The sequence below is a fragment of the Aptenodytes forsteri genome, unplaced genomic scaffold, assembly GCF_000699145.1.
Source record: "Aptenodytes forsteri isolate BGI_AS27 unplaced genomic scaffold, ASM69914v1 Scaffold243, whole genome shotgun sequence".
Lineage (NCBI taxonomy): Eukaryota > Metazoa > Chordata > Aves > Sphenisciformes > Spheniscidae > Aptenodytes > Aptenodytes forsteri.
The window spans coordinates 2,835,477-2,858,472 of NW_008795314.1; the positions used below are offsets into that span (position 1 = coordinate 2,835,477).

The following is a 22,996-nucleotide window of genomic DNA, read 5'->3' on the forward strand; positions in this document are numbered from 1 at the left end:
AAATATGATCATTGTAATGAGAAGAGAGCACACAGTATTTTGAATGAAACCTATGATCGTAATCAAATAAATAATAAGAGCTGGTGACACAGTATGTTTCAGAACTACAAAACACAGAGGAAATGATTCGTTGTGGCTTTTCACGAGCTCTTGGGGCCCTTCCAAGATTTCTGCTGAAGGGCAGGCTCCAACAGGTGAGAAAATATGATCATTGTAATGAGAAGAGAGCACACAGTATTTTGAATGAAACCTATGATCGTAATCAAATAAATAATAATGGTAGTAATTAAAGGTCTTTGTGAAAGGGGTTTGGATTGTAATGTACAGTAACTCCAGAAAATCATCATGAACTCAGCTTGCCATAGATTCTGATAATTAAAGTTTAGTCCTGCTTTAGTAGTGTTAATGGAAAAGCCAGAGGTGGAATATCCCTTTGCTATGGAACATTTGTCCAAAGGAAAAAGTGAGGCATGCTCAGAGGTCATGACTCTTGACTGCTTGGTTCTCTCATACGTGATTAGCTCATCTTAAGACAGTATCTAAATTTAACATTTATCATAAATAATGCATTGGATTTAAATATCTCAATTTTTATATTTTTTCAGGTTTTGGAAGGTTTGAAAAAAGTTACCTTAATTTCCCCTGCAGATGTGAGCTTTGCAGAATCCAGAAGAGATGCCCTAATAGCAATTGCAAAGTATGTTAATCATCTTTATTTTTGTCTAATTTTAATTATTTCTTTAGTTGTTTTCTCCTGTTCATTCTGCTTTCTGTACAGTGTGGTTCTTGAAATCGGTTATACTATGACATACGCATTTTCAGTGTGAGACTGTGTGCATTTCCATTATTCAGTGTATCTTTGATTCAGAGGATTATCACACATCTGAGGATGGAGTACAACTCTGATGGTGGTGTGGTTTTTTTTTTTTTTTTGACTCAATTAACTGAATAGCTAGAGTATATTTTAAAGTTCGCCTTTCTCATGGGCTGCATTTTAGTGAGCTTTAGTGAGGAGGAAGAATATATGTTTTTTCCACTTGATAAGAAGATTGAATTGGTTTAAAGAAATCATAATTTTTCTCTAAAGGAGTATTTTCTGTGTTGACATGCCACAGTGTAGTTAGTGTTAATAGTATCACAGTATATATGCTCTTAAGCTGTTAAAATGCAAAAAAACCCCCCCTCTTTCTCATGTTAACCATGCCTTCAATGTAAAGAAGTTTGTTGATATCAAATTCAATGCACATTATATTAATCCTTTGCTCTTCTTGCTTACTTCATTTTAAGGAGAGTTCAGAAACTGACAGGTACTTTAAGCATGTTCCTTTTTGTAGTATTACAGATGTAAAAACAGTCTGCTTATCTGTTGAGTTTTTTGCCTTACCCAGTGTTCCTTTAAACCTGAACACTGATCAGAAATCCTCAGGTCAAATACAATACAGTAGGCTCAGAAATACTCTTCATACTGTTTGTAGCAGATGTTGTAGGTGTTTACAATTTTATTAAGCAACAGAACAAAGCTATGATCTTAATGTTTCTCCTTGCTAGTGTGGTATCTGCCCCCCCCCCGCCATTTTCTCTTTTTAAAGGGTTTGCCAGACAGTAGGTGTAAAGGGAGAAGGATCCCAGGAAGAATATGTCTGCAAAGATAACGTTACTCAGATTTATGCTACGCTACTTAGTGGTGTGACTGACTACACCACAGACAGCCGAGGAGATGTTGGAGGATGGTAAGATGCCTTACAAACGGAGACTTAAACTTAGCTGTTGTTTTTGATGTCTAATTAAAAACTGATGTCTTTTGAAAACCTGTTAGAAATAGATAGCTCCAAGCTTTTGGAGATTTGAGTATAGGTAGAAACACACTGGAGGAAGAGGAGTAGAAAGGGAAAAGAAAGGCTGACAAGAATTTGTTTGTCCTTTGCCTCGGAAGTTAGGAAGTTGGGGACTGTTGTGTTTTAAACTGAAGTTCAGCCTTATTCTGGTTTTGTGGGTGACATTCTTTTATTTTACTGACTATCAGGAATGTGTTTATTTGTAACAAGTACGGAGATTTAAGCCATTACTTCTGTTTCTTTGAAATAATACATTTACTTCTACTTAGTACACTCTCCTATTGTACGTTCGTGTTGTGGGGATTTTTGGCCAGGAGAGGGAGCAGTTGCATAACGTGTTAGTGACAAATTTTCAAGGCTGGTAACTCTAACTACGATGGATAAAAACTTTATAAATTGTACAGTGGTATTACCGCTTTTGTGTAAGTTTAGTTTCAATGATTTCAGCTATTAAATTGCAAGAATAATTAAATCATAGGTCTGTAGGAATATATCTATTATTGTGAAGTCTATAGAATAGGTACAAGATTAAGTCTGTAGCAGTCATATTTTTGTGATATTCTTCAGTCTTCACAGTTCCCTTAAAGAAGATTCAGTATATAAGATTGCATTCATCTGAATGTTCTGTATTCCTTCAGTAACACTGATCTGAAAAGGCAGTTTCTAAATTGACGAACCAAAGCACTATAAAGGCTTATGGCCTTCTTTGGGTTTGTGTTTAATTTCTAAAGAAGCTGTAATTGGGGTTGTAACATCACTTACTGATTGGAAGTTCCTGCAATCTTTGAATGTGGTAGACAGAGCAGCAATGACGATTTCATGTTACTCGCTTCATCCTATAGAATTCCACAAGGTAGTTACAGGGTGAGAAAACGATGTGAAACTTGGATCTTAGAGATCAAATGAGTACTAAGGAAACATACAGGCTCTGTTGTCAGGGTACTTTTCTGCGTGTATTTAGGAGCACAAATATGCCCAGCGTGAAATAGTACTTGTTAAGTTATCAGAATTCAGGAATAAATCCAGTATCTGCAAATTTAAAATATATGACAATTTTGCCGCTGTGTAGAAGGCTCAGAGCAGTAACACTTAATCCTTGTATAGAGAAGCCATAAACTAAGTAAATGAACGTGACAAATTAATTTTAGTTAGTTAGTTTAGTTTAGTCTGTTAGTTGTTGGAAGTTGATTTTGAGTAAAATGCTGGTTTTGACAAAGACTTCTTAATTTTATTGTCTTAATCCATAGTTTTAATTTGAAAATATGCAGATATATGTTGCTTTTAGGTACGGTCCTATACATATAGTATCAGCCCTGCTTAACAGTATGGATAATACTGTTTGTATGGTATGGTAATGGTGTGGTAATATGTATTTGATGTATGTCAGTCTGTTTCTCTGATGTTCCGTTTTTCTGAGTAAACACTGAATCTTCCAAAGGCAAGCTTTGCATGTGAGTAGTGGTTTCTAACACATCTATAAAACTCAGGTCAGATGGCTGCAACACAGGAAAGTGTAATTCAAATAGCATCAGTGTAGTTTGTGTGGACGAGAGTAGCTATGAAGATGCAGTGGAATGGACTGCTATGTAAAGCTACCTAACGGTGAACTCAGGCTCCTTGCACACTCAAGTGCAACCTGCCACGTTTTGACTGCTGCCTAAATTAACCAGATTAAACTTAGTGCAAAAATACCTACTTGTCTGGCAACTATATGAAGCATCTCAGGGTACAGAGATGCGTGTTCAGGATTGTAAATTAACCACCTGTTGATTGTTCAGATCTAGTATCTGGCTACGCTTTTATTGCATTCCAGGCAGGAAGGAGGGAGTGCCCAAAAAGTATCGGTATGAAATAATTTTGTTGGTTGGAAAATAAAAACTTATTTTCCCAGTTTATTGAAGAAGCTCTTGTTTAACAGTGCTGAGTCACATGAAGGGCTCTGGTGTTTAGTTTCAATCATATCCTTGTAGAGTGTTTGTATGAAATAACTGATTTAGACATTTTTTCAGTCACTATCCTCTTCTGTGAAGAGATGTTTTCAACAGTAGTGTATGAACATGAAACATAATTTCCTTTTAATTTAATTCAGTGGCTTCTACTGTATTGTAACTGGCAGCTGAGACTCAACAGGTGAGGAGGGATAGAGGGCTACTGAAATGAAAGGCTCCAACCTAGCTATGTTGTGGCTATAGCAAAGCTGGCAGAGCTCACAGATGATGGTTGTGACCTGTGATGGTAATTGCTGACTTGGGAAGGCTGCAGTGGGAGAGAAGTTAGCTGTACCGTGCAGGGGGAAGGTGTGCACTCCTCCTTGCTTGTCATACTTCTTTCTGCGGCCAAAACAGTCTCAGTCACTTGCTTGCTCCCTCCTCCCTGCTGCAAGTAAAACAGTCCAGTTCTGGAGCATTGGCTGTGTTCAGCTTCGGCAGCCATGCATAGCATGCTGATCCCTGTTCAAATCCGGTATAATACATGATGCCAAGTATGCATTGTGTGAGTTTGGGAACTTTTTGTTTAGGCTCAAATTTCTGGTTATGTCCATTTTAGAATTCTGTCCTACTCACTCTTGACTTTAGTGTCGTTATTCTATTTGGTAGCCCCAGGTTTGCTTTAAAAAAAGAAAACAGTTAATTACAGTGGCCTTCTCCTCTTTAGGATTGCTTATTAGACAGCTTGAACCCAGGGGCAGGTGCTGTAAAGTACATTTGTAATTACCATGAAGAATGGGAGCTACTATAACACACCCTATAACCAACTATTGTCTTATGTAGGAAGAAAAGTTGTAATTGTGCTTTTTTTGTGCAATATGTATCATGCTAGAGTTTTCATTGCCAGCAATCATTGGGTAGTTTATACTGCTGTCAAACTTTAATGCTTGTGCTCTACCGAGTCATTATCAGTCACTGAGATGTCATCAATTCCAGCATGAGTGGCCATAGTTACTTGTAACTACTCTGTCTTTGAACAGAAAGTGAAGTGTAAGTTCTATAGCGCAAAGTCAAAGAAAGACATTTTGTGCCATGTTAGTATTGGGCACCTTTTTAATTGACTACCCTTGTTCCTTTAGGGTACGTCCCTACAATATTTACAAATGTGTTGGAAAAGTACACAGGGCAAATAATCCTGACTACTCTTATCAGCCTGAGTTAATATTTGTGTGTTTGTGTTTTTCTTGCTCTGTATAATGATACCCAGCTCCTCAGTACTTCAGCCTTCAGTACTGCTTGTTAAAATTGTCATACGACAGGGAAATAATAACACAGGACAAGAAATCAGAGAAAAGTCGGCGTGTTTGACATCTCAAACTTAGAAGAAGAAACAAGGATGCAAACTAGTAAGGATCGTAATCAGGTCATTCCAGCTTGTGCAAGGGAAGGAGGAGCTTGGCTTTCCCTCTCCTCCTTCCTCAGGCATCAAAGTAGCAAGGGGGAGGTGAATGGGTCTCTCGCTCGGAGAATGCAGTAACACAAGAGTGACACAGGTGTAGCTGAAAGAAAATATAAGAGCAACCATATAGGGTGGGGAGTCAGAGAAAGGGAAGAGATACTAAGCTTTTTGCTTTCAAAATTAGGCAAGATACTGAAGTAGATAAGAACCTGGCTAAGTATAATTAGGTATTCAAGTTAACTTCCATATCTGACAGCTCTCACTTAAGTTCCCCGTACCTATTGTTTATCCTTCTGTCTATGTCTCCATTTAAAAACAAAGCTCTACAAAGTGGAAATTTTCAAAGAAATCCTGAGGAAATTAAATTTCCAACACCCATTAAAATTCAAATGTGCTTTGAGCACCAGATTCTTTTAAAGCTTCTTTGGCAATGCCAGCCAAAATCAAGTAAAGAAACATGTAAATTGAAGGGGGAAGGGGAATCCTTTCTCACAGCAAACTGTTGGCTGCTAAATATTTTTGTGGCCTCCCAAATACGAATGTTTCTCATTCTGTTTCTTTTAAACCACTGACTAAGATGGAAAGATATGGGCAGGATTGCCACTTCTCTGGAGAGACCTTTTCTTTGGTGTGTAATTTTTGTCTTTCTTTAATGGAATCGTGGGAAAGTTTAACCAACTTTACTTTCCATATGCAAACTTTACGTTTCTTTTGACAGATTGTTTGCTGGGACTTGTCCAATCTGTCTACAGGTGTTAGACATGAATATCTAGTAGTCAGATACTATATGAAAAAAGTAGGAAAACATCCTTTGATGAAAGATTGCCAAACTTGTATTAAATTACTTAGGAAAAAATGATGTAATTTAGCTTTTTCACCATTATAACAAATGTCCCACCCAGTTTTAGATTGCATAGGCAACTATTTTCATCTTGTTTTGGAAATCAGAAACAGGGGTATGTTTTTTCACAGTCGGCAAGTACCTTTTTAAATATTTCGAGAGAGATCTATATATATTTTTTTATTACTGAGAAAGGATGACGTTACCATGAGTGACCAGTGTGATGAATGTGTTGGTCCTGGTCTTCTGCAGGATCATGTAACCAATTGAGGATCTGCCATGCTGCTGCCTATATCTTAAGAAAGAAACACGTTTAACAACTCATATATTGACAAGGCATGTGGTTTAAAACAAGTGTATTGATTTTGTTTTTTGATTGAAATTACACTCTTCATCTTTCTTTTATATTGATACTATATTTAGACATTTTGAAGGCAGAAAATCATCATATAGATAATACGCACTTCAAGCACAAACTAGTGTTACTTTAGCTAATCTTTTTTCATAAAACTATTATTTAGCCACTTAAGCCATTCTGAATCACTTTTGTTAATATTAGAAGTATTAAGCTTGAAAATTTACAAGAGTATGACACTTTTAACAGTGCTTAAATATCTTGTCAAAATGTGGGTTGGCCTTTTTAGAAGATGGTTTGAAGCAGACAAAGTACTTAGGTTTAAATACATCTACTTGCACACTAAATACTACTAATAGTTAACAATTTTAACCTTCTTACAGTAAAGAATAAACCTGACGACATCTGGCTGGAATAAAAAATAAGATGGTGAGGCAGGGGGCTTGCCTGGAAACTAGGATGACTGTTGTACCCTCAGTGCAAATGTAGGCTTCATTTCACAGGATGGGGCTTGGGGCTACAGCTGTACACAGTCTTCTTCCTCCCAAAAATATGATAGCTGCTCTCAGGGGTCAACACTTTCATTGTTTTGAATTTTTTGCCAGTGTCTGTTTAACTTAACTGCTGATGTATGTATTTATTTAAATAAATAGTGATGTAACTACTCTAATGTGTGTCTGTTTCAACAGGGTACGTGAAGCTGCTATGACAAGTTTAATGGAAGTGACGCTTCTGCTGGTTCAGAATGAAGCGGAGTTAATTAATGCCAACATGTATGCTACTTGTACTATTTTTGTGTCTTATCTCTTATAACTACATTCCAGTCCATACAAGAAAGCATTGCTTACATACTGTATATTTTCTCCTGTATTGAGTGTGACAGAACTTTTTATAGAAGTGCATCAAGATTACACCCATACAGAAGCTGAGAATATTGTATCTGTTTTTCAGAGAAACTTAACGTTACTAAAAGAAACTGGGTGGCAGTCCCACCTTTGAAATACAGTGTATCTGTGAGATTTGGTCTGTACTTGCCGCCTCTGTGGAGCCTGCCAGTATTGTTCACTTAAATAGAACGCAAACTTGCCCACTTATCCAGAGCATCGCATCATTAATTTGGAATGTGATAAAATGTGGAGATGAGTTTGCATTCATTTCTGTCTTCTTTGCAGAATTATTCGTAAGGAAATATAAAAAAATATAATTTACACTGAGCTTCTGATTTTTAATTTCATGATACAATACTCCTAATAGTAAAAAAAAAACAAAAAACAAAACCAACAAAAAAACCCCACTTAAGTAGTTTTTCAGCATAGCTTGAGCTGCAGCAAAACTCTCCTAATAATGGTGGTGTTTTATGGACAGAGCATGCCCAATGGTTAGCTGAATATACACATTTTAATTTAAAAAACTCCAAACTTTGAAGGACACTTTGAAGGAAAATACTGGATTCTGTAGGAATATGCTACTCAACCAGTGCCCGTTGTCTGGGGGCTTCCTCCTATTGGTCTGTTGCAGACATAGATTATTCACATGAAACTTAGAAAAGCATTCCTGCCAGCTGGATCACATTTTCTAAATATTCTGGGTCTTGCTGTAACTGAAGGAATTCTAGCTGGTTTTACTATCACTAGTTGTCCCTTCTGAAGGTATAAAGGGCCTCGCGGAACACAATACTGTAGCTCAGAGTTTAATTATGAACGTAGGCAGAATAGGATATCGTTAAAAACTAGCCAGAGTTGAAGAAGTAATCAATTTGGGATATATGAGATTTGGGATAGACCTTGTCCTCTGCTATGTGTGCAATATTCTACTTGAAAAGGTGCTTTTCTCAAGGTTCCTGCTCTATTTCCGTCTGAAATGTAGCAGTTCATCCAAACCATAAAGCACCTTCGTATCTTTTTGGATGAAGGGTAGTATGTGAATATCAAATACTGTGTAATATTAATGTCATGATGTTTTTTGATTGATCTATGGAAGATAAAGCTTTACAGAGTCTGTCACCATGTTGATGTCTTAAATCACTTGTACATTCATTACGAAGAGTTAAACCAGAATACCTTCATAGCAGGATATTTTTGATATCATTGAAACAATTTAAATTTAAATACGCATTCTACTGATTAAATTATGTGATTAATTGTTTTCTTCTTTGTAGTTGCAAACAGATTATGTGCTGGCTGGCTCAACAGTCAGCTGAAAAAATAGATAAATTTCGAGCTCATGCAGGATCTGTGTTCCTTACTCTTTTACATTTTGACCATCCTCCGGTTCCGCACATACCTTATCGAGAAGAGCTGGAAAAGATATTTCCAAGGTAATATATTGAAAAACATATCCTAAACTGGTGAAAGTAAAAGATATATGTACACAGTTACACCTAACACAAGCAACCTGATGTAATTTTTGTGCCCAAATGCCTAATATGTGTATGGAGGAATATTTGGTGCTGTTTGTCAGAATTTCATTGAAGCGTCCAATGAATATGCATAAACATATAAAATATTCAAAAGAAGAACTTATACTATAAGTTCCTGTTAAAACCATAGTTTCCTAAGGAGATAGGTCTTATATGATCATGCTGCATAAGTCTTTCTCTGGATCAACCCCGATAATTTCTGAACCCATCAGCCGATTTCGTGGTGGATGGTAAAGATCATGTCAGTAGTCGATGGGAGACCGTTGGTAAAACAGAACTGCTGGGAGCTGTGTTTTGCTAATCCTGCTGTTTATGGAATGTCTGGTTTATAATCTTATTTTCTCTTCATAATGTGAGAGCTGGAATTTATTGGCAGTCCCCCTTCCTGAATTCTTTTTTCCCCGACTGGAAAACATTGATTGATCATAATGATTATTTTTAATGAATTGTATTATTTTAACCAAGCTCTAGTTGCAGTAGTTTTCCAAGATGGAATTTCTAGTTAAAGCGAGAGTGAGAGCAACTCATTCCTGAATGGTGATTATAATACCTGATTAGGATGAGGAACATCCAACTTTGTGTCCCCATTCTGTTTGTTCAGCAGAATCTCAACCTCCTGTAAGTCAAAAAGTGCTCTGACTGCTAGGCTGCTGATCGATCTGTGGTGGGGTGTATGTGTGTCAGCCTTTCCTGGGATAAGTCTGTCTTTGTATCAGTTGTTGACTAGCTGTTGGTGGGAGGGAACTCAGAAAGGAACGCAAGAAAGAGAACTTGTTTCCTTGGTGTAGAGAAAAGTGTGTGGTTCAAATCCCTTATCTGAATCAGAACAAGGACTTGAAGATTGCTTCACTTTACTGGCAGTGGCTGAAGTTTTGATTTGTATTTTCCCTGTATGCTTAAAGACCAATGATTAATTTGATTGTTAGGTAATTCAGAGACTTCCTTCACTGACATGCTGCTTGAGGATGAGGAGCTACCATAGGAAAGTATGGAGAAGAAAGACAAGTGCACACATACAAGATTTTTTTTTTTCCTTCCCCTTTCCCCAGGTCAGAGAAAGAGACTCTCAACTGGAATGCCGCATCAGAAGCTTTCCCTCGAATCACCCAGCTTTTGGGTTTGCCAACATACCAATACTATGTGCTTTTGGGTCTCTCGGTGTCTGTTGGCGGATTAACAGAGACAACGGTAAGAAAGCAGAATGGCTTTCCTGTTTGGTAGGGGAATGTATTTACCTGATAAAATTGTTGACTACAATGTTTAGTCTGTTACAATGGATATTGCAGATACTTATTTCTGTGAGAATTTCAGATACAAGATTTTTAAAAGAAATCAAGTCATACTTTTAAACCTGATGGGCTTTATATTTTTCATCTTTAAAAGTATTATTTTCTTGGCTTACTGAGCATGCAGGAAACAAGGAGTAAGGACACTTCGTTCCTCATTTCCTGGCCTGATAGAACCTGAGAGTTCCAGCCTGTTGGCTCAGTCAGTTCTTAACATTTATTTGCTCACCCTACCAAGCTGTTAACATAGGAAGAGCCATTCAGCTAAATGTTGTGGCTAAATGCAAGGTGATTGCTCTTTTTAAATGAGGTGAATGCCTGTTTTCATTTGTAACCTGATGCAAGGTGTTAACTATTAGTTATCAATATGTGTTAACAATATGTTCAGAATTTTTTTTTTTGACACACTTTCTACAAAAGTACCAGAGAGATGCCAGAAGTTACATTACAAAGAAATATCATTCAAATGTCTGTCTGAATCCTCTGAACTTTGCAATCTCTCTTTCATTCTCCTGTGCATGAACAGTGTCTTTATCACTGGTTTTGGTATTCTGTTACGCTGCCAAAATCTTCCAGACTTTATTATAATTTTAGTGTATCCTTCTGTCCTTGTATTACAGCTTGTCTTGCTAGTTTCAGAATTCTTGGTTTCAAGATACTTGGCTTCTAACTTTTTTGTTATTTGATGTAGCCAAAGATGTAACATATGAAAACAGCTATTGGGGTAGGGACACAGTTCAATATGATACTACAGAGAAATATCAGACCAGTAACAGAATATTCTGGACTGTCAGTTAAATCTCTAAATTGCAGTGGTCCTGTAACAGAAGGAGGAGGTCATGAGTCAGCACCCCAACAGTGTTTAAGAGTGTTTCTAATTAAGATTGCCATCTCTAATTAAGAAAGCTGGTTGAAAAGTGGTAAGTGTCAGGAAGCACAGTTTTTGTGGAGAGAGAGCAGCTCCTGCTGGGTTCGCGGAAGGAGGTAATCATTTCGAGCTTGTCTCCCATGGCTTCCACTTCTGAGTCTTACCATGAGCTGTTCAGAATATGCCCAAATGATGGTTTTTGCCTGGTGCTGTGGGTTCTGCACTTGTGATCAAGAGATGTTTATATGCCTTTGGGTTTCATGTAGCTGAGAATTTGGTGTCTGTGCAGTCTCATGTATTTAAACCAAATTTGAGAATTTTAATGTTTCTAAAATGGCAGCTAATTGTATAGCAACGGCTATTTTAAAACTTTGAAAACATATGCTTATTGGTTTGTGAGAATAATTATCGGATAGACAACAACGTAACTCTTAACAGATTTTTTTAATAGCAGACATGCACATGAAATTCAGCTTTTAGTCAAACACAGTTAATTATAGGAGGCTCCACCAAAACCAAAGTTATTCATATAAGTACAAAAAGGGAGGGAGAAAAGTTGTGGAGCAACAGACATTCTGACTGCTAACCAAGGTCAGAGGAAAATTCTTATTCAACATTTTAATATCTTTTTTCTTTTTTTTTTTGAAGTTCTGGTTGTACTTGGTTTTGAAAACTGTAAACAGTTCAGTTACTTCTAGCTCCCTTCCCTTGTTACCATCTGCCAGTATATTTAAGGGAAACCTTCTGTACTGTTTTCAAAATATGATTTCGAAATTTTAACTTTCTGTGACCCTGCATTTTTCTTTAACACTAAAGGCTTGTTCCGGTTAAAATATTCTCAAGGGCTTTGGCTTTAGAAAGAGGATGACCTAATTCTCTTTCAAGCCACATAGAAGTGCAAGGAAGGCTCGAAGTATAGGGTGCTTACACTTGGGATTATACAGTGTGTGGTGAATTACATTTAATATTTAAAATGTGATACATAAATTAGAATTGATGTGTCTTATAATGACTTGTGTTTCAAACTATTCTATCAAAGCCTGTAGTGTTCTTTGCTGAATATCCAGGGACTGATTTAAAACATTAATAGAAAATTTTAAGAACTATTCCTATTAAATCCATATGAAAGAAGCAGATTTTTAAAATCTTGGATAAAGGAAAAGGATTATTCAAATATGTGTTCTTGCAGTAACCTGTGTGTGTTCTTGTGATCTCTCCTTTCGTCCCTCTCTCACTTAAAAAATATATACGCTGTCGTGGTATGCTGAAACCAGGACATACGCACATACACATGTGGACATAGAAAGTTAGAAGATTCTTGTATACTGCAGGATAATCTGAGTTCAAATGTCAGTTTGACTTTAAGTCATCTCGGGGAATTAGTAGGAGAAAGGCTCCATTGTAACTCAGTGGTCAGTGGCTATTTTTCTGTAGTTAAAATTGCTCTGCAGTATATTTAGCAAGAGTAGTTCTTTGTTTTGCTTTTTAAAGAGATTTTCTGAAATGAGCTGTGTGGGGTATCTCAGAAACATTTTGGTGGCAGCGTGGTTGCTGAAAGAATTGTAACTCAAGCCTTTGAAGTAATCTGGAAAAACGGAAGATGTCATTCCCTTTGGGATTTGGCATTCTGCAGCATTGCCTTGGTTCAAAGAGCACTTTCTCCATGTAAAAGAATCTTCTAATTATGTATCGGGCCCACAATGATGCATATTTCTTATGGCTGCATAAAAAATCCTCTCAGTATATGGAGATCAGAACTATACAATGCTGTTCTTTCTCCAGTTCACAAACCCTGTAGTTTCAGGGGTCGGGATACAATTTTGATATAATTTAATTATTGTTGAACTACACTGCATTTAAAATTTTGTTAAAGCACAGAATGTCCTGTCATTCCGTTCCCCCCATCAAGAGTGAGAATTACATTTTAATGTGTTATAGAAATTTTACATAAAACCTTAAAAAAAAAGAAAGCAGCAACCTATTTTGAAAATTCAGTTTTCTCCCAGGCCAATACCAGGATTCCAGCATGAGATGCCACAGACCTGTAACAATTGGAGTAGCTGGTTCCAAAACTACCTGATGAATGCATATGTATGTTAAAGCACCTGACTAAAATTAAAGCCCGTCTATGGCATATGGATGTTAATATTACGTATGTGCCAAATATATTATACAATTTATGTTTTACTTTCCTCAAAACGGACTCATTGTTTGCCAGTTATGTTTGACTGTATGTACAGTTTGGAGAAAATACTGGGCTTTCGACTGCTGCGTTAGCTCTTACAAATGAAAATGTTGGGACGTTCGTAGATGATGTTCTAAAACATCTGGTTACTGTGACGATTTGTATGCAAATTAATGCATATCTGAGTTGAAGGAACAGGCTCCAAATCCAGTTTTCTTGGTTGACAATTCTAGAGCAAAACACAGTTGAGAATAATTTCTGTCTTTTTTTTTTTTTAAAGGAAAAAAATAGTGTGAATTACTATATTCCTACTTCTCGTAAAATATCACTGAGTTGAGTCTTAGAGTCACTGGTCTTCAAAGATTTGATTTATTAAAAGGAGTGTTGCAAGTAAAACAAGGGAGACATGGTTTCACCTGTGCTCAAATTTAAATGATAGGCAGTTTTTTCTGAAGTTACTGGGAAAATAGGCTACTGCACTTCAGTGCTGTAAATTTGTCAGGATTAGAAATGATCCAAAACTAGTGTTATTTATTGAGCATAACATGGTTTCTTCTGCACATGTTACAGGAATGTTATGACTCTGTGAGTAGGTCTTTCTCTCTTGAAATGCTTCAGTGAAAACTGGAGCCTTTAGCAATTAGCTGTACATAAAAATGCTGATTTTGTGCAGGCCTTTCCAGTAGTTTTTCACTTGACTTCCATTTGTGGTGCATTAGGTGCAGCTGAATTCTGTTACGATACCTGGGGCTCTGAGGAGACTGTGGTTAGATGGGAGACTGACAACCATTAGGGGATGTCCATCTACTGAACGTCTTCAGTACAGGCTCTTCCTTTCTCATCATGCCCTGCTGGCTTTTTTATCTGGTCTGTCCAAGATAGTACTGCAAAGAAAGAATCAGAGCCCTTAGGAGGATTTGGCATCTTTATAGCTGATGGGGGGCTGAGATTTTGAATGCTCTGTTAGAAAACTGGATGCCTAAGCTAATTTTCTTTTGGCCGTATCAGTCCCACTTGTTGCCTCAAGACTCTTCAGAAGTATTGTACTTCAGTTTTGTAACAAACTGACTAGGAAACAATTTCATGAAGGTTTGTGTAGACACCTTATTTATATGCCATGCATCTGTCCAGAGCTGTTAATTGCCTTCTCCCCTTGCTGTAGCTACACTTCCTCATACTTTCCCCTGGTTCAGGAGGTAAAATCCTTAGGACTTTAATTTTATCATCAGATGAATGGTCCCTTTGAACGCTGTTCGCCTTATCATGTATTGCCTATCACTGAAGTATCTACTATTGGCTTAAATGATGGGAGGGTCAAGCCTTGGCAAACCGTGTTTTTTACTGTGTTTAATAAGAACAAGGTCATTCTCAGGCCTCCTCTTAGATTCTTATCCAAAGTTGTCCCAGTTCCAACCCATTAACCTCCTAATTTCCTTTCCCAGTCCTCGTGCAACCCCAGGGAAAGGTAAATGTCACACATTTGATATAGTGTGAATTCAGGGTTCTGCATAGATGAGGAAGACATTTGGAAATGCATTTCTCTGCAAATACTCATGAGCAGTTAAGGTTATAGCTCAGGTATTGTCCTCATAGGTTATCTGGGAAAAAAGGAGTGTTCACCTGAGGAGGAAATACGGACTTAACCTGTTCATGTAATGTTACCTTGTTATGTTGGAGTTTCTTCCAGTAAAGTTCGTATGGTCTATGCTGACTATTTGGAAAATGTCCCATTTTTAAACCTCCCAAGCAGTTATGTGATGGTTTATCCACACCTGTACTTTTGTACTGTTTAATTACTTGCTAGTGGAGAAATGCTGTCTTCATTATACAGTTTTTCTGATTATCCTGCTACTCTGTCTTGGGTTTGCAGAGCTTTGCAACATCCTACGTGTAGCTATGCTTGCCCTTTTCTTTCGTGCCCATTCTTGCCTTTTCAATCATTTGAATCTGCAGGGAAAGCATTGAGTAATTAAGCTTTCATCAAAAACTGGTGCGAGATCTGCAAGGTAGTTTAAAAGACAAAAGAAATAGGAGAGAAAATTACATGGTTAACTGTACATGTTTTAAGATCTTTTCCTGAGACTTGACTCGAATGTAACCTTTCTTCTGCTTATAATTGACATCTGCTAGTGTAAGGTATTAAGACAAGTATTTCTTTATTTGTAATGGTCTTAAATGCACATTGTTTTAAAGGGTAGTATACAATAATTAAGCAGGTTTTAAGTTTTCAGGAAATCTCTCTTCCTTACAATTGTATATCCTCTAAAGATCTTTCAGTGTAAGGATACAGTTTATGCTCAGCATACAGGGAAACACACAAACTAATATAACTTTTGGTATACGAAAGAACCACATTCAGTTCAATTCAGTATTTCAGTTTAGTATAGCTGGCTTTTACAAATGTTTAAATAATTTTCACTGAGATTTGACTGTCATTTTGAAATGCAGAATAACTGAATAATTTCTTTAAATTGCTTGACCCTTTTAAAGAAATATTTCTGCTTCTGCGTTGCCCAGTATGTTTCACTATAGAACAAAATAGCAGACTGTGCTACTTGCCAGGTAGTATGGATTGCTGTGCCGTGTTGTTTACGAGTAGGCTAAAGCTTTTGAAAATTAGTTCCGAGTTTTGATTCAAGGTGAAAATGTTTCTTGTTCTTCTGTGCTGATGCACCCATAAACATTACTGATATAAAATTTAAATTAGATAAAATGTTTAGATAGAGATTCCTCTCTTTTGCTTTCAGGAAGACACTTGTGACACTTCTCATACTGACCTAATATTTTTTTTTTTCTTTTCTTGATGAAAGGGTCAATCTTCTGAGGGAACTGATTGCACCTTGGAATGAGCTAGCAAAATGCTATGTATAAGCTTCAGAAACAAAATCTCCACTGACTTGAATAGGCTTAATTATTGCTTACAGCCTCCTCTTGACTCAACAGAAATTTATTTAACACTTGCAACCAAAACGGAAAGAAGTTCATACTTCAAAACTGATCTGCCCCACCTACCCTTCCCACAGCCCCCTTCATTGTAACCCAGTTTCTTATAGGGGGACACCCCCTAATCACCACCCCCCTTCCCTAAGCAACTTGACCAAGCCCCAGCAGGACTGATAATCCTTCACATCAGAGTCAGGAAAATTCGGAAAGTTGATTATGTTCATCCTTCATGAGGTATTTTCCTTTGAGGTAGTTTCTGTAACAAAAAACCCCAAATTTTTCTTCTCATCCTCAAGGGAAGTCAATTAATATTTTAAAAGATGAGCCTGGAAACTAAAATTCCTACCTCTCCCAGAAATGGAAAATCTTAGCATTAGTAGCGATGCTCATATAGGGTGTTGCAGCCCTTGTCCTGCTGCTCAAGGGTGTACCGTTAGCTGCCTGGGGGCATGGATCCCACAGGAAAGGGAGATCCCACAGTCTCTGCCTTCACCCCTCCCTCACTGCCGGTCCGGGAGAGGAGAAGCCGGCCTGGCTTGTGCTCGCGAGTGCTGTGGCTCCTCGAGAGCTGGGACCACAGCAGCAGGAAGCTGTCGAGTGAAGGCTGTAGCCTGCGATACTGAACAGCTGGCGTGACCCAAATGGACTGCTTCCAGCGGAGCCTTGAACATAAGCACTAAAACCTCCTTCTGCCATCTTTCTAAGCTAGCTGATTAACATAACAAAGTTAAACCAAAAGTCATTATTTCTGAGTTGTTTTTAATTTTTAACCCAAGTTTACTGCTGTTTTGTGTGGCCTGCACCATGTGCCCAAGAGCTTGCCTGCATTTTTCAGTTACATCAGCTTGTTTAATAAATATTACCTCTTGAACTTCTGTGTACTCTTTAACTTTCAGAGCCATAACAATATTATTATTTGAAGTAAAGCAGGATAATTGTAGTGGTTTGGGGATGTTTTATTCTGAGAGAAAGAAAATAATGAACCTTTAATGTGGTCTTTTTTCCTACAATGGGAAAACTTAAGAAGGATTAAAAACGCCTTCCTTGAAAAAGGGTTAATGAAAGTAAAATAGCCATATTCCTGTCAAATGTTGATACTGAATTTATACACTCAGCTGTTGTTGGAGGAAGATCTTCACAGTGCAGGTGTACGCTTCAGGTAGTGAAGGATAAGTGTAATTCTGTGTAGTCAGTGTTTTGGTGTGTTGCAGCAGCGTTTATCCCCTGTGCCTTCATTTGAGGTTCATTCTGTTGTAGCTCAGATACTCTGCCCAGAGCCTTTTTGACTACATGAAGAAAATCCAGAATGATTCCAACACTATGGAGAGTTTTTGTGAGACGTTGCTAAAGGTCTTTGAGGACAACCTGCGGAATGACCGGTAATGCTTTTGTTTCGCTTTTTTATCTTTAACAGCAGGACTATTTGAAGTCAGATATATGGCACACCTTTTTTAATATGCCTAGATAAAATTTGCCTGAGCCATGTAAATTTGCTTTAATACAGCTGTTTGGCAGTACCTTTGGCAAAATGTCTAACAGAGGAGTGATGGCAGAATATTTTGCATTTACTATAGTTTAATATTGCACATAATGTGATAAGCACCAGTTTTCATATAATGCAATATTGGGGATTGCATATTGCTGCACACTTTTCAGTGTAGTCTAGTCTGCATTTCGTTGAGGTAGTGCTTTTTCACAAATACTTGAAGTATAATTTTCTTGTGAAGATTTTTCTTTAAAGGTGACTCATTCTGCATAATGAGATTAATTTCTCTAAGCCTCATTTATCAAACATGTGCAAAATAGAAAACATTCCCTAGGGGGGAAAAAACCCACAACTATTAATAGAATTTTCAGTTTTACTTTATTTTTATTTTGTTTCTTGTCTCAGCTGTTGAAATAGAAAACATGACCATAGTTATTCCAGCTCACACATTGTGTGTTGGTTCATTTGGTAATTACCTGGAGTGAGAAGGTATTGTAACTTCTGATACATCTTGTGGAATACCTTGTTTATATACTAGGAAAGAAATTAATATTTTATACACTGTTAATTGTGTTTTCAGGACCCTGCAAGTTTAAACCAGGCGTGTTGTTAATTAGGTTTTTTCCTTTTGGCTGTAACGGAATGTCCCCCTCTCAGCCAACAAGGATGATTTAGCCAACACACAGAAGTTACTGAGCAACCCTCCTCTGTGTAAATTAGAGTTCGAATTTAAATATGTGTAGGTAGATAGGAAGTTTCTTTCTTTGCTTCTAATTAAAAATAGTGTATATATGTATGCCAAGAAGTGTATTTACATTGTTAAATTATTTTCTTTCATCAGGGTGTCTGTACCCCTCCTGACAATGCTGGACCAAATGCTGGCAAATGGCTGCTTTGAGATATTTACCATGCAAGAGAAGTAAGTTGCTGAAAGTCTTTTTTGTTTATTTTCCACCATGCAACAGGCCTCTTAAATCTTACACTGACTGCTGCTGAATGTTGCTCTAGATGTGGGTGCATAGGGCTCTTAAGTGTGTGTGTATATGGATGTAATGTTTTAATTTTCCTGAAGTGGGGCAGCTGTGATAAATTCTGGACCAGATAGCTTTGAAAGAGTCTTGATAAAATCTGTGACTCTCCTATCAGTGTAGAAGTTGGTTATTGGTTCATTGTTTAACAACCGGTACATTAATCAAACTCAATTTGCATGTTTCACCTGGCAGACTTGGGCCAGTATCAGATCCATTTTGCTTCTTTCCTTTACTAGCATGCATTTAGCATGCTTTTTGGAGAACATTCTTCATTGTACTGCGAGCCTTTCGCAAGGGCAGTGTCCTGTTGTGATGCTGCAAAATAGTGTGCCTACAAGCTATTGCTTCCAAAATCCCACTGCTTTTGTTAATGTGAGTATCTCCAAAGAAGTTAATTAAGATTATAATAAGAATAATAAAAAAGGCATGTCCCAGCTTTTCCACACCGAGTTCAGTCTCCTGGAAAGTATTTAGTTCAGGAATGGATAAACATGAATAAGGTATTCCAATGCGAAATCATGGGTTTTTGCAGATGTTTCAGAAGAGAATGATTTTTGTTTCAGTGACATTAAAATATATTCCACAAACTCTCGCAGGCAGCATCTTGGCACACATACAGATATTTGCAGAATTGTACAACGTGAATCCTACGAGCACGTATACTGGATTTGGAATCTGTTGATTCAAGAATTACTCACAGCGGATAAATTTGAAAAGCTTTTATCACTGTAAAAGTTTTAATTGAGTCTACTCTTGTTTTCAAGTGTGTATTTAGATAATGTCTCTTAAATCAAATTTGGCAGTCCCTTTTTGAATAGGAATTTAAAATGAGTGAAATACTCACAGGTGGAATGAATATTATTTGTTTGGTTTGGTAATCATGCCAGTGATCTGGGACTTCCACATAGGCTCCAGTCTTCCCTGCTGGGGAAGATGTTAGATTATGGGTGGAAATCCCAGGTAAAGTCTGTGTCTCTCGCATCATGGGTCACTAAACAGAAAGCATGTGGTAGCACCACTGCGTTGGCTGTGTAAGTGAGACTCAAACTCAATCCTGTGGTGCCATTGTAATGCTTTATTAAAAAGGCCTGAAATAAAACCCAGGGGGATTATGGGGGAAAGATTTTGAAGCTGATCCAAATGTATTTGCTTCCAGTTTGGTGATGAAACCAAAAAAGAAAAGTAATAATTATACAGCCCAGTGGATCATTCTCATGGCAAGGGAATGAAATATTGGCATGAAGTGCAAGAACTCATTATCATACGAAAGCTCTGGAAGGCCAGAGCTCTAGAAAGTTTAAAGATAGCTAGAAAGACAGAGAATTTAGTTCCTGCATGTGACGTTTTTTTGGTAATAGAGGTACCTTATGGTCGAGAGGTAATCATGAACCAGTTACTGTGTGTACTTCACGGAGAGCCAAGTGAGCCTGACATACCGGGTTCTGCTGTGCTCTAAGAGCCTGTGTGTAGATCAGCTGAACGTGGTAGATGGGTGAGCCCAAAATTATATTTAGTGCAATGTTTGCATTTTCTTACTTTGGCATATGTCGTTTGGATATAGTTAGGGATGGATAAACACCGATTCTGGCTCCGAGGCCTGCCCGCCTGCACTGTTGGATGCCACCTACTTCTTTTTGCATAGAAGAAAAGTGTGACTTTGGGCCTGGTTTCTGGAGCGGGACCAGTTACTCCCTTTTCAAAGAAGAATGCCATAAAAGTCTAGAAATAGAATCCAGAATGAGCCTGAAAATTGAGACACTGCTTGGTGGCATGAAAAGGCCATGTGTGCATGCAGTTTCAGATACTTTTATATAAAGTGTGCCTGTAATAAGAGGGATGAGGTGCACAGTTGTTTTTAGAAAACAGTCAGTCTTCCTGCTGGTGAGCAGCTTTCCCGCTGCTTCTGTTCTGCTGTGAACTTCTTGCTTGTCATGTAGCAAATGAAAAACTTTTCGGAGAAGCTGGGAATGAAACATTAGCATTCCTTGGGGTGTTTGGCTCCCGTTTCATCTCCTTCCCTCGTGTTTTACCACATTGGGCTGAGTGGAGTTTTAGCGACTCGGGTTGTAGGCTGTCTGGCATCAGGATTTTGCCTGTGCCAGCCGCTTAATTGTCAACTGTCACATTATAAAAAAAATACTTGCAAATGCATTTTGAAGTTTCAAATGGATATTGTGCACTATCCTGGACCTTTTTTCCCCTAATAAAACATTAGCAGTCCAAAGCAGGTAGTATCCTACACTGCTTAATTTAAACGGGATTAATAGCTGTTGGCTGAATTAGTTTGACACTCGTTAGGAGCTCAGTGCTCCTGTTAAAGCAAATTGCCACATGGTGTCACTCCTGCCCCGCAGAGGCAGAACCCACGGTGCATTTTCCTGCCTCTTCACGCCATATAGCTCATAAAGCTTAGAATACGCAGCTTGACGTTTCTGGCGTAGTTCTGTAGATGAATTTGAGCATTTGTGAAGTTCTCTGCATGGCTGGTCTTGTGATCTCTGTGCAGGAGGACAAGTGGACCACTGGGTGTTTCTCCTCCATTATCGTATTGTGAATGCTCGTGTTTAAAGCGTGGTTCATTTGTCATGCGTGGGTCATTTCTCTGCCAGGGCCCTGCTGAACCTGCCAGCAGGGAAGCGAAGTGTCGGGTAAATACCTGTCCAGTGGGGTTTGAAATGAATCAACTTTAGTACCACTGGGGTAATCAAAAGGCCATTAGAAGCAGCTTTTCTTTGTTGTGCTTGGCTTAGTTTGAATCTGTAGTATGAAAAGAAAAGCTCTGCCTGCCATTTTTCTGGCTGTTACCTCCTACTCGTCTGAAGCTGGCATAAACCTGCACGTGCAGCATGAGAGTTTCCCCCTCCCTTGAACTGGCGGGAATGGGTTGTATCGCTGCATGGTAAGTGGCATTAGAGAACTGTTCCCGGTTTAAAAAACTGTTGCCTTCTTCCAGTAAAACGCAGCTTGAGGTAGTTCCTCGATCTGTTCTGCCGTGTGCTCGCAAATTGTGCCAAGATAAGGAGGGAAGTGCGGGGGGAAGTGGGGGAAAACCATTTCTTCTGGCAGCAGCGCAGGTGTGTACTGGCCTAAAGCCTTTGTGAAACTGCGGTGTCATTCACTGGCTATTTCCTCCCTGCCCTGTGTGCCCTCTCACCGCAAACAGGGTGGTAGTTTTCAGTTGAAACATAATTTCTTGTCTGTGGTAGCACAACCCGAAACCTCCTGATTTCATCTCGGTGTACATTGTGAATTTGTGGAGCCGTATTCATAATAATGTAGGGAGTGTTAATTGATTAGAGAGACTGCTGGAGGCAAAGGGCCCCATGCTTGCAACAGAGCTGTCATAAATAAAGCAGAGCGTATTGGGCTTTTTTAAACTCACCAGTGGTTACTCTTAAAAGATAGTGGTAGCTGTCAGCTCCCTGCTGGTAGTGGGACAAGGGATAAGGAAGAAAAAGGAGACTGAACTGAAGCCACTTGCAAAACTGGCACTGGAGCATTGTTTTCTGGTTATGGCTCCTGTAGCTGCAGGAGTCATTCTGCTGGTCTTGTGAGTGAATGATCACCAGAGATGTTCAGTCTGCCAAGAGCCCTGATGGATTGCTAGTTCCTTAGAACGTGCAGTAGGGTTGGTGTAATACTCAGTACCATGTGAACAGAATAGCCTTCGAATGACAATTCAGGATCTAACACTTTCTGGAGTAACAAGTACAGCTGGCATTTCTCTTTCTTAGGTGCATGTATTTTGCATATTCAGCAGAAGTGTTCATGCGTTGTATATGTATAATATTTTTCTGGTGGCCTTACAGTGTTTTAAGATGGTATGTGTCCCCACTCATCTCCGACTAATGATTTCTATGTATTACATGCTCCCGTGGATTTTTTTAAAGCAATTTGCAGTATAGAGCATGGCAATGGCTGTCCTCTGGTTTTATGGCCACCCCAGGTGATGTCAGCTGAACTGTTGAAACTCAGTTCACCTTTAGGAGGAAAACGCCTGCGCCTTTTTGCAGTATGGTGTGCACCCACTTTACGTAATGTAAAGACTTCAGACTGATCCCTTTTTCCCAGATGCCGACTCTGTTTCTCCTGGCACTGTGCCCACACAGGAGAAGGAATTTTCTCAGTTTCTTTTAAAGAGGCCAAGCTATTTCAGTCATTTGAGTCATTAGTCCTGCCTGACTAATCTAGTGGCCCTCTATGATGGAGTGACTACATCAGTGGACATGGAAAGGGCTACAGATGTCATCTACCTGGACTTCTGTAAGGCCTTTGACACGGTCCCCCACAACATCCTTCTCTCTAAACTGGAGAGGTATGGATTTGATGGGTGGACTGTCCAGTGGGTGAGGAATTGGTT

The 22,996-nt window shown here is 38.4% G+C and overlaps 1 protein-coding gene across 1 annotated transcript in view; it reads left to right on the forward strand.

Annotated features, from left to right (window-relative positions):
- Positions 1–22,996, forward strand: part of TBCD (tubulin folding cofactor D) — a 134,799-nt gene that overhangs the window by 100,356 nt on the left and 11,447 nt on the right. Inside the window, exons 28-34 of the mRNA XM_009279453.2 lie at positions 606–697; positions 1,590–1,730; positions 7,108–7,191; positions 8,577–8,735; positions 9,887–10,025; positions 17,377–17,498; positions 18,447–18,524. Coding sequence (XP_009277728.1) covers positions 606–697; positions 1,590–1,730; positions 7,108–7,191; positions 8,577–8,735; positions 9,887–10,025; positions 17,377–17,498; positions 18,447–18,524 — 815 coding nt within the window. The remainder of the gene's footprint in view (positions 1–605; positions 698–1,589; positions 1,731–7,107; positions 7,192–8,576; positions 8,736–9,886; positions 10,026–17,376; positions 17,499–18,446; positions 18,525–22,996) is intronic.